The sequence below is a fragment of the Sebastes umbrosus genome, chromosome 8 (assembly GCF_015220745.1).
Source record: "Sebastes umbrosus isolate fSebUmb1 chromosome 8, fSebUmb1.pri, whole genome shotgun sequence".
NCBI classification, from domain to species: domain Eukaryota; kingdom Metazoa; phylum Chordata; class Actinopteri; order Perciformes; family Sebastidae; genus Sebastes; species Sebastes umbrosus.
The window spans coordinates 30,163,079-30,175,468 of record NC_051276.1 but is presented as its reverse complement, the minus strand read 5'-3'; the positions used below and the strand labels follow the sequence as shown (position 1 = coordinate 30,175,468).

The 12,390-nt window shown below is 39.7% G+C and overlaps 1 protein-coding gene and 1 long non-coding RNA gene across 2 annotated transcripts; one reads left to right on the top strand and one right to left on the bottom strand.

The window, feature by feature from the left end:
* The first annotated feature begins 4,234 nt into the window (after window positions 1-4,234).
* LOC119493600 lies at window positions 4,235-6,206 on the top strand. Its single transcript, XR_005207996.1, has 3 exons — window positions 4,235-4,252; window positions 4,385-4,491; window positions 6,088-6,206. It is a non-coding gene; the product is annotated as an uncharacterized LOC119493600 (long non-coding RNA).
* On the bottom strand, window positions 5,625-12,324 carry LOC119493595. The gene is made up of 5 exons (XM_037779053.1): window positions 12,169-12,324; window positions 10,572-10,940; window positions 9,105-9,413; window positions 8,503-8,607; window positions 5,625-7,865 (listed from the first exon to the last, which is right to left on the bottom strand). Exons 1-5 carry the CDS (start codon window positions 12,212-12,214, stop codon window positions 7,759-7,761), a joined length of 936 nt encoding a protein of 311 aa, XP_037634981.1. The 5' UTR covers window positions 12,215-12,324; the 3' UTR covers window positions 5,625-7,758.
* Window positions 12,325-12,390: the final 66 nt, after the last annotated feature.

Genomic DNA, 12,390 nt, shown 5'->3' with positions numbered 1-12,390 from the left:
GATTGAGACCATAAACTCATGTTTACAATGTTTACTGAGGTTATAAATCAAGTGAGAAGTAGGATCATTTTCTCATAGACTTCTATACAATCAGACTTTTATTTTGCAACCAGAGGAGTCGCCCCCTGCAAGTTTAAGGCACTTCAGCATTGGCTTCACTTCTAAGAACCAAGAAATAGTCCGGCACATTAATTCCCCGTAAAATTTACTTTGATGCTAGTAGGCAGATTTTTCTAACTTTACACAGAGAAGCACAAAGAAGCATGTTTCCCAAAATGTTGATCCTGTGTTTTAATTTTCTTAAAATGAGCAAAAGAAATAGTCATGTCATCATCTTACAGTATTTATTTATTCATATGACTCTTACATTAGCAGCCACCAATGAAAGCAACAAGTCGCTTACAGTAGCCTACATTTATTGTTCAACACTCAAAACAAAGTGTTACAGTATATAGCCTAATATCCTGAATGCACCACAAATCTTAAACATTGAACCTAACGGCCTGAGGGACATGAGAACGGCAAGATTTGTGGTCACAAATGGGCTATTTTCTTCATGTAAAACATGTTCATTGCCTAAATCATCACTATGTGTTTTAGACATCGCTTAGTTTTGAATCAGAATACTGTTTTGAATTATGTGAATAATGTGAATTTTTGCTTTCAAAACATCCAAATGAGTGTAGTAACAGCAAAGGCCTGCTGATGATGATGATGATAGTAATTATAAAAAATTATGATTTTACTTAATCAGCATGTGATTATTGGCCCAAACTTAAAATACTGTATCAAACAAAACAGGCTACTGAGAGCAAACAGATAATAAAAACAACATAAAAGTGCAAAGAGATACCAAATGCCATGATATGACTAATACTATCAGAATTTGCTGACACATTCACATTAAAGTTCCACTTTAAGCCTTAATCTGAACTAAAATATTCTCTCGTATGATTTTACTTTTAATTCTCAGGAAAAAAAACAGAATAATTCTCCCCTCTGCTGTGAACTTGTGAGTCTCTTGTATACACTAGGCTAATATTCATCACTATTCAGTCATTCATTTATTCATGTTTTGCTCCTGCTTGAGTATTTCTTTCTCTTAGCACTCTCCATTTCTCTCTCCTTCGCTCACTCACTGAAGGTCCTTTCAGACACAAGGCGATAACAACACCACTGTGCTCTGAAACCCGTTATCTCTAATGGCTTGCAGCACACCACGATCTCTTTCCTGTGATGCTGTGATATGCGGTGAGTGCAGCTCAAACCACGCCGCGTCAAAGATGTTAAGATGTCACGAACACCTCTGTTGGGCTTATACACGTTGTACAGGGCGAGAAACAGGTTGAGATGACGACAAAAAGGTGTGAAAAATTGCCATAAATTGGGAGAATTGTAACCCCGGGAAAATCGGGAGGGTTGGCAAGTATCGAAGAGACACGAGAGGGTGGAGCTAAGTACAACCAAACTAAAAAATTCATTTTTAGGCGACCAAAAAGGTTATAATTAACTTTCATGAACTGGAAACACACTGTGAAAGGTCAAAGTTGTAAGACGAAAACACAGACAACTCTCAGATCGAACAACGCCGTGGTAGCGACCTGTCAATCACAAGGTAGCCACGCCCTAAAGCATCCCCTGCTTTATGGTCTATTTGGCTCTAAATGGGACCATCCATCCATCTTCAACCGCTTATCCGGGATCGGGTCGCGGGGGCAACAGCTCCAGCAGGGGACCCCAAACTTCCCTTTCCCGGGCCACATTAACCAGCTCTGACTGGGGGATCCCGAGGCGTTCCCAGGCCAGAGTAGAGATATAATCTCTCCACCTAGTCCTGGGTCTTCCCCGTGGTCTCCTCCCAGCTGGTCGTGCCTGGAACACCTCCCAAGGGAGGCGCCCAGGAGGCATCCGTGCTAGATGCCCGAACCACCTCAACTGGCTCCTTTCGACGCAAAGGAGCAAGGACTCTACTCCGAGTCCCTCACGGATGACTGAGCTTCTTACCCTATCTCTAAGGGAGACGCCAGCCACCCTCCTGAGGAAACCCATTTCGGCCGCTTGCACCCGCGACCTCGTTCTTTCGGTCATGACCCAACACTCATGACCATAGGTGAGAGTAGGAACGAAGATTGAACGGTAGATCGAGAGCTTTGCCTTCCGGCTCAGCTCTCTTTTCGTCACAACGGTGCGGTAAAGCGAATGCAATACCGCCCCTGCTGCTCCGATTCTCCGACCAATCTCACGTTCCATCGTCCCCTCACTCGCGAACAAGACCCCGAGATACTTAAACTCCTTCACTTGGGGTAAGGACTCATTCCCTACCCGGAGTAGGCAATCCACCGGTTTCCTGCTGAGAACCATGGCCTCAGATTTAGAGGTGCTGATTCTCATCCCGACTGCGTCACACTCGGCTGCGAACCGATCCAGTGAGTGCTGGAGGTCGCAGACCGATGATGCCAACAGGACCACATCATCTGCAAAAAGCAGCGATGAGATCCTCAGCACACCGATCTGCAAACCCTCCTCCACCCGACTACGCCTCGATATCCTGTCCATGAATATCACGAACAGGATTGGTGACAAAGCGCAGCCCTGGCGGAGGCCAACCCCCACCGGAAACGAGTCCGACTTACTGCCGAGGATCCGAACACAGCTCTCGCTTTGGGCGTACAGGGATTGGATGGCCCTGAGAAGTGCCCCCCTCACCCCATACTCCCGCAGCACCCCCCACAGTATCTCCCGGGGGACCCGGTCATATGCCTTCTCCAAGTCTACAAAACACATGTAGACTGGATGGGCATACTCCCAGGCCCCCTCCAGGATCCTTGCGAGAGTGAAGAGCTGGTCCGTTGTTTCACGGCCAGGACGGAATCCGCATTGTTCCTCTTCGATCCGAGGTTCGACTATCGGCCGAACCCTCCTTTCCAGCACCTTGGAGTAGACTTTACCAGGGAGGCTGAGCAGTGTGATACCCCTGTAATTGGCACACACTCTCTGGTCCCCCTTTTTGAAAAGGGGAACCACCACCCCGGTCTGCCACTCCTTAGGCACTGTCACCGACTTCCACGCGGTGTTGAAGAGACGTGTCATCCAAGACAGCCCCTCCCCACCCAGAGCCTTCAGCATTTCTGGGCGGATCTCATCAACCCCCGGGGCTTTGCCACTGTGGAGTTGTAAATGGGACCATCATTTACTAATGAACATCATACTGTATTGAAGAAGATTTGAAACTAGCGATTGAGACCATAAACTCATGTTTACAATGTTTACTGAGGTAATAAATCAAGTGAGAAGTAGGATCATTTTCTCATAGACTTCTATACAATCAGACTTTTATTTTGCAACCAGAGGAGTCGCCCCCTGCAAGTTTAAGGCACTTCAGCATTGGCTTCACTTCTAAGAACCAAGAAATAGTCCGGCACATTAATTCCCCGTAAAATTTACTTTGATGCTAGTAGGCAGATTTTTCTAACTTTACACAGAGAAGCACAAAGAAGCATGTTTCCCAAAATGTTGATCCTGTGTTTTAATTTTCTTAAAATGAGCAAAAGAAATAGTCATGTCATCATCTTACAGTATTTATTTATTCATATGACTCTTACATTAGCAGCCACCAATGAAAGCAACAAGTCGCTTACAATAGCCTACATTTATTGTTCAACACTCAAAACAGTGTTACAGTATATAGCCTAATATCCTGAATGCACCACAAATCTTAAACATTGAACCTAACGGCCTGAGGGACATGAGAACGGCAAGATTTGTGGTCACAAATGGGCTATTTTCTTCATGTAAAACATGTTCATTGCCTAAATCCTCACTATGTGTTTTAGACATCGCTTAGTTTTGAATCAGAATACTGTTTTGAATTATGTGAATAATGTGAATTTTTGCTTTCAAAACATCCAAATGAGTGTAGTAACAGCAAAGGCCTGCTGATGATGATGATGATGATGATAATAATAAAAAAATATGATTTTACTTAGTCAGCATGTGATTATTGGCCCAAACTTAAAATACTGTATCAAACAAAACAGGCTACTGAGAGCAAACAATTAATAAAAACAACATAAAAGTGCAAAGAGATACCAAATGCCATGCCATGATATGACTAATACTATCAGAATTTGCTGACACATTCACATTAAAGTTCCACTTTAAGCCTTAATCTGAACTAAAATATTCTCTCGTATGATTTTACTTTTAATTCTCAGGAAAAAAAACAGAGTAATTCCCCCTCTGCTGTGAACTTGTGAGTCTCTTGTATACACTAGGCTAATATTCATCACTATTCAGTCATTCATTTATTCATGTTTTGCTCCTGCTTGAGTATTTCTTTCTCTTAGCACTCTCCATTTCTCTCTCCTTCGCTCACTCACTGAAGGTCCTTTCAGACACAAGGCGATAACGACACCACTGTGCTCTGAAACCCGTTATCTCTAATGGCTTGCAGCGCACCACGACCTCTTTCCTGTGATGCTGTGATATGCGGTGAGTGCAGCTCAAACCACGCCGCGTCAAAGATGTTAAGATGTCACGAACACCTCTGTTGGGCTTATACACGTTGTACAGGGCGAGAAACAGGTTGAGATGACGACAAAAAGGTGTGAAAAATTGCCATAAATTGGGAGAATTGTAACCCCGGGAAAATCGGGAGGGTTGGCAAGTATCGAAGAGACACGAGAGGGTGGAGCTAAGTACAACCAAACTAAAAAATAAATTTTTAGGCGACCAAAAAGGTTATAATTAACTTTCATGAACTGGAAACACACTGTGAAAGGTCAAAGTTGTAAGACGAAAACACGGACAACTCTCAGATCGAACAACACCGTGGTAGCGACCTGTCAATCACAAGGTAGCCACGCCCTAAAGCATCCCCTGCTTTATGGTATATTTGGCTCTAAATGGGACCATAATTTACTAATGAACATCATACTGTATTGAAGAAGACTTGAAACTAGAGATTGAGACCATAAACTCATGTTTACAATGTTTACTGAGGTAATAAATCAAGTGAGAAGTAGGATCATTTTCTCATAGACTTCTATACAATCAGACTTCTTTTTGCAACCAGAGGAGTCGCCCCCTGCAAGTTTAAGGCACTTCAGCATTGGCTTCACTTCTAAGAACCAAGAAATAGTCCGGCACATTAATTCCCCGTAAAATTTACTTTGATGCTAGTAGGCAGATTTTTCTAACTTTACACAGAGAAGCACAAAGAAGCATGTTTCCCAAAATGTTGATCCTGTGTTTTAATTTTCTTAAAATGAGCAAAAGAAATAGTCATGTCATCATCTCACAGTATTTATTTATTCATATGACTCTTACATTAGCAGCCACCAATGAAAGCAACAAGTCGCTTACAATAGCCTACATTTATTGTCCAACACTCAAAACAGTGTTACAGTATATAGCCTAATATCCTGAATGCACCACAAATCTTAAACATTGAACCTAACGGCCTGAGGGACATGAGAACGGCAAGATTTGTGGTCACAAATGGGCTATTTTCTTCATATAAAACATGTTCATTGCCTAAATCCTCACTATGTGTTTTAGACATCGCTTAGTTTTGAATCAGAATACTGATTTGAATTATGTGAATAATGTGAATTTTTGCTTTCAAAACATCCAAATGAGTGTAGTAACAGCAAAGGCCTGCTGATGATGATGATGATGATAATAATAAAAAATTATGATTTTACTTAGTCAGCATGTGATTATAGGCCCAAACTTAAAATACTGTATCAAACAAAACAGGCTACTGAGAGCAAACAATTAATAAAAACAACATAAAAGTGCAAAGAGATACCAAATGCCATGATATGACTAATACTATCAGAATTTGCTGACACATTCACATTAAAGTTCCACTTTAAGCGTTAATCTGAACTAAAATATTCTCTCATATGATTTCACTGAAATAACGTTTTTAGTTTTAAAGCTTTAAATCACTTTTTAGGGTCAGTTGTAACATCTGGCATGCAGGAACACCAGATGAAATAGCACATATTGTGTCAAGAAAATAAGTAACTTATACTTTGCAATTTCTTCTTGCAGCTGATTCAATGACTCTTTCTTTTTCAGCTGCAGTCACATGAAGTTGCAGAAAGGCTGGTCGTGCAAATGCTGCCGCCTACAGTTTAGTAGTTAAATTACATTTTGAGAACATTGTTCCCACCTTTGTTGAACTTACAGTACAGTACGTATGAGAACGTCATAATTTTGAGAGGAAGGAAAGCCTCTAAATACAGATCACACACGGTTTCCCAACTGGAAGTAAATCATCTACATCGACTCTACGGCTCATTGATTTATCCATTGAAGATCATTTGCTCATTTGCTCCATGATAACACATCAGCTCAGATTATAATGAGTGATTTTACGACACTGGCAATATTTCAGAAATGAGAACGTAAGAAAATGAAACCAGTAGTCTGCTAGTTTTAGTGGAAAAACGGATAAGACGATAGTAAATATGACACAAAAATACCACCAAACGTCCACTGACTGCAGTTAAACATCATAGTTGCTCATCAGAACTAGCTCCAAAAACAGATGCATAAAAATGCATTGATGAAATAATACAATTCCTCTAAAGGCTTCAAAATAAAAGGTTAAGCTTTCTTACTGGATATTGTGGGTGAACCACAATCACATCTCTATCTTGATCATGTGAACTGTGATCAAAATCAGTGCTAACTGTGTTTCTGTAAAGGAACAGCATGAGAAGAGTGCTGCAGGAACGAGTCCTAAAACAAGGAAATGAGTAAGCATTTTAGCACTTCCTGTTCCCTCGTCTAGAAGTCAATGGGTTTTTAGTTAGCTGCCTGAAATAAGGTCTGAAGTTAACACAAGCTTAATAGATTTTAACATTTTGTTCTATGACATAAAATACATAATTTGTGTCTTAAAAAAAGTGGTTGCTAACGAGGCTAAATTAAACTACAAAACGTCATCACACCGACACATCCGCCTTTACAGCCTCATTGTGTATACTCGTGCTCATGCAACTGTGGTGTAGTTCATTTGCCACAGAGCTTATTTTCTGCAATAATCCAAAACCCTTGGAAAAATCCCATTGGCTTTTTGTGGAGGGAACCAGTACGATGCTAACTTCCTGGTTGGCCCACAAAAATACGTCATTGCTGAAGCACTCTATAGACATTATCTAAGCTTACACCTTTCACTCTGGCTTTTCTGAACGTTTTTAGTGTGCAACTTTTTTAGTGTTTAGCTGTTTCAGAACGTAGAAGTCGGAAATTAGAGGTTAAAGTCCATTCCCTTATTTAAAGGTTTCAAAGTAAACCAAAAAGCACCCAAAGATGTCCTAATTTTGATTTATACCAACTCAGCACCTCTGAGCAACAAGTTAGCTACCGAAAGGCTTTTACTGTGAAGCAGCGACAGGAACGTGGGAATACTGAGATGGTTTATGCAAAATGGAGAAGAATGGAGCAATGAAACAAGTGATCTACAAGGTCACATGGAGGGTCATTTCTATGTCGATGTTCTCATCACTTACCAGTTGAGTTGACCATCTGGTCAGTTTCTCAAACACTTGTTTTCCTTAAACTGACCAGTTGTGTTCAATTCTGTATTTTTCATCAGCCTAGTTTTTGCCAGATTAGCAAATTCGTCTTCATATCGTTGTTATGATATTGAACTTGTTCAGGATATTTCATGTTTACATTCGTAAACAATTCATGCCATCGAGAACAAGGTTACTAAAGGATTAAATAGCCTTTTCCCGTCATCTAAATCTTAAGGATTTTTTCGGTTTCCTCAGAGATCAGAGTAACAATTGATTCCTCAGTTGAGAGCTCCACCGGTGAGACGGCGTGATCTGACTCCTTGACATCACCTGGAGAAGAAAAATAATGACATATGAAGGACACGTGGAGGGTAAATATTCAACACATTCTCACGGCAGTTTGTGAAATAGTCACAAAATTGAATCTACTTGATTCGTGTACACAGACACAAATTTCCCTTTTTATTTGTGACGCTCAGCACGACTTTCAACAATGTATTTTTGTGCGTTTTCCTAAGAATGTCCAGCAACATGTGTCAATTTCCGCTCCAGTCTAGTTAAGTTTAGGAAAAGATTGACTTGGTTAGGTTTGGGCAACAAACTACTTAGTTAGGTTTAGGAAAAGTTCGTGGTTTGGATGACTTCTGGTTCTACACAGGACACGAAGACCGGTCTCCTGGGCAAAAGTCCTATGTTTTTTAACCCACCCATCCACCCCGACCAGCTCCCTACATGGTGTTCGCTGCTCTTTATACTTCGCGGTTCACAATTACGTAGATTACATATGAATTGATTTTGTGCTGACCATCATGAAAACAATGTGAAATTTGTGTCTATATACACGAATCAATACATTAAATTTCGTAACTATTTCACAAACTGCTGTGCGACTGGGCTGAAATATTTGACCTGCGTATATAATATGAGGCGTATTTTAGTGTATTCATTTAGAAGAAAGGAGACTTGCCTTTTTTCAGGATACGATAAAGAAGCCCCAGTGGAGGAGTCAGAGACAAGAGCTTCAACAACATCAAAATGATATTGATGACTCTGTGCTGCCCATCAGAGTCCACTGGGGGAAGAGAAAAGACAAATATGCATCACATACAAATACATGAGCTCAATTTTTAAAATGTTTTTAGTTTGTTTGTGTGCTGGGTTTCCAGTAAGACTAATAACACCAATTAAGTATTTGTTTTGTCATTAAGTGTAGTTTAGCTAGTCTCTATGGCATCCCTGACTTCCAACTGTAGAAGATCATGCCCATTTAGGTAGCCCTACTAATGGTTGTTGATTAATCAATTGGTTATTTTATGAATTGACAAATTGTTTTCTTTAATACAATGCTAAGAAAATAGGGACAAATGCCACACAAGGTTAAAAACTTTACGGAATTCAGTTTATATGATATATCAGATAGAGAAAATCTGTGCATTTAAATAATAATAAATAAATACTAAAGACCATTAATCAATAAAGATTGTTGTCAATATTGAATACATCGTAATGTCAGAAACCTGAATCAAAACATAATTCACAGCACATAAATGACATTCAAGTCCTTCGTACCTGTTTTGACTTGTAAAGCTGTCGGGTTACTTTGAAGAGTCACATTTTCTCCAGTAACACCGTCGGGCCGAACAACAAAAGCAGAAACCTCTATGAAGTGCTCTGTGGCTGAAGTCAGGTTGGAAATGGTGATGTTCATGAAGGCCGAGCCATCGGTGTAGGGGAAAACGAGCGTATCGCATGTGTTGGTGCATGTTGTCACGTTGTAACGGTGTGGCGTCATCTGCATAGACGCTGAGACGTTCCAGCTGAGAGTCACGTGATCGGAGCCCGCTGAGTCCACCGTCACTGTCTTTGGAGAAACTGGACCTGTGAGTGAGAGTAAACAAGTCAGAAAGGTTGTAGGTTCCCTAATCGGAGTCTGGTTCACTTGGTCTTGTGTTGAAGTCTGCTTCCCTTTGGAAAAGAGTTGCCCCCCACGGTCAGGGTTAGGTTGTTGTTGTTGCATCAGTGATATCTGGTTAGGATTGGGGGATGGCTGTTTTAAGAGTCAGTATCGCAGGAAATGAATGGTTGGAGTTACATGGATGTATTGAAACACTTGTTTGAAACCCGCACGCTTTTAACACCATTTTTTTGACCATGCAAGTTAGTGTGAACACGAAACAGACACTTTCACCATTCCTCCTCTCTTGGTACTTTCTCAGTATTTTGTTTATCTTATTACCTTAAATTGTTATTGCATTATTATATTTCTTTGGTTCGGTGCTGTGGCAAAATCTGTTTCCCCATCGATTTGTGTTTCTCCATAACCTGGAGCCAAGACAGTGACTTTAGATTTTGTCAGTGAAAATAAAATGTGACATTGAAAACATAATCTGAACTGAAAAAGGTAACGCTGACTTTGAAACACTTGTATTCGAAAAAGTTGTTTTGGCCTCTAAAAAATAAAACAAAATAAAATGTCATTAAATAAATCTAAGCTTCCAATAAATAAGGAAGGTAAAGCCGGTTAATTTTTTTTTTTTTTTTACCATGCACTCACAATCTAATTGTATTTTATTTTTATATTAGGGCTGTCAGAGTTAACGCGATAATAACGTGTTAACGCAAATTAGTTTTAACGCAACTAATTTCTTCAACGCATTAACGCAACTTGCAATTTTTAGGTCATAGCGCGCTCAGTTTTAAAGTTAGAGTGAAGATACAGACATCTAAATAACGCTCCAAAGGTTTTCTCTGGGCTCTCTGGCTTCCGCTCACAGTCCAAAGACATGCAGGTTAAATATGCATGCTATGTTGGCAATAAGATCAGGTAGGACCGGATTCTTAGTCATTACATCAAAAAATAGTTTCGTTGGTGATGTCTTCCACAACAAAATTGCGTTCACCTTTATGTCAAGTCTGGCAGGAGTTTTGTCCCTTCTGTCATAGCAGCCAAAACACCTTGTTGAGCATCGTATTGCATAGACGTGTATGTAACATTTACCAGTTTGTGAAATGTATAAACAAAGACGCATGACTCACCCTGACAGACAAACATGTGCAGCTCTTCACAGTAGCGAGCCAGCAGCTTCTTGTCTTTCTTCAGCATTGCCTCCAGACTTGCACAGCGGCCTCCGTAGTTTCTCCTGTACCAGTGTTCATAGCCCAGCTCTTCCCCGTTCACCCACTTCCAGCCACTGAAGATGCTCTGACGCTGCAGGCCGAGCCAAAAGCTGACTTTGCTTGCAATCGTGGCATTGAGGAGGGTGAAGTATTGCTCTTCCGTGCTCAGGACGGCGAGGTCCACATAGTGCCTCTGACAGAACTCCTGAGCTTTGAACCAGGACGTGGGTCTCTGGATCAGGAGGTCCCGTGAGATGATCTGGCCCACTGCTAAGTCATAGCACACCACTAAGTCAGGGGAACAGAGAGGAAGAGAGATGAGTTATTTACAGCTGCAGTACACTGTAATCCAGCTGGTTCTGCTTCACCTGCAAAATGCTACTGAAAGAGACTCTAAACAAATAAAAAGAGATGCAAAACAACCACAAAGAGATGCAAAATGACTACAAACAAATTAATAAATGACAAATCATATCACCTACCAGCTGTTGCATTTTGCATTAAATTGTACATCTCTAAATGCTGTACCCTTACAAAAAATAAGTATACTTCAAGTTTATTTTATGAAGTAAACTTAAGTATAGTTCAAGTATAAACCCAAGTATACTTTATGTAATAATTATAGTAATATCAATGTACTAGTAGTGTATTTGTAAATGTACTACTTGAATACTTCTTGGGACTAAATTGGCCCACATTTTATAGTTTATAAAAGTATACTTTAAATGCAAGAGTAGTAAACTTTGAGTACACAACTATTTTATATCCAAGTTGTATTTTGTACTGCAACTATAATATGAACTATACTACAAGTGAACTTATAGGTATACTGTTAGTTTACTAGTTATATACTTGTAGCCCACTTTTTAGTTTATGAAAGTACACTCTAAAGTATACTCTCCGTAAACTACTAGTTTAATAGTTTCACTGCAAGTTCAGTATACTAAGTGAACTTATAGTTTTCAGCCAAATATACTTTTCCGTAAACTTTTCAGTATAAGCCAAGTATGCTTGGACTTTTCTGTATATTTGTTGGTGTAAGCCAAGTATACTTCAGTATAATTTTGTTAAGTGTAACTCTGATAAATACATAAAAAGTAAACCTGCAGAATGTTACTGAAAGAGACTTTAAATGAATAAAAAGAGATGCAAACTGACTATAAACAAACACATAAATGACAAATTATATCACCTGCCAGCTATTGCATTTTGCATTACATTGTACATCCAAAACAAAAAAGAAGTATACTTAAAGTTTATTGTATACTTAAAGACTTTTCTGTATACTTGCTAAGTACACTTAAACATTTCTGTAAATTTGTCGGTATAAGCCAAGTATACTAAAGTATAATTTAAGTACATAAAAAGTAAACTGAAAGCATATTCTCTTATTTTAAGTTTAAAGAAGTATACTAATAGCACACTTGAATAAACATTTTTGAGAGTATTGACAATTTACAACAATCTTATAATGTCAAACATGACCAAAATTAAAGAAATGAAGGAAAACAATTACCCAGAACAGCCATTCGCTGCAGAATCTGCGTCGCACAGGCAAACATACAGCAAAATCTGTGTTTTTCTGCCTATGATTTGCCTATTTTTTCATTCCTTTACCATCCAACAGCTATCCATGTGCTGACCCAAATGTTGATAAAGCAGGTTTCATATCTCTTCCTGATCTGCCTAAACTTCCCTGTATACTTGGGAGGTTTATACAATCACACTGTAGCGTGAT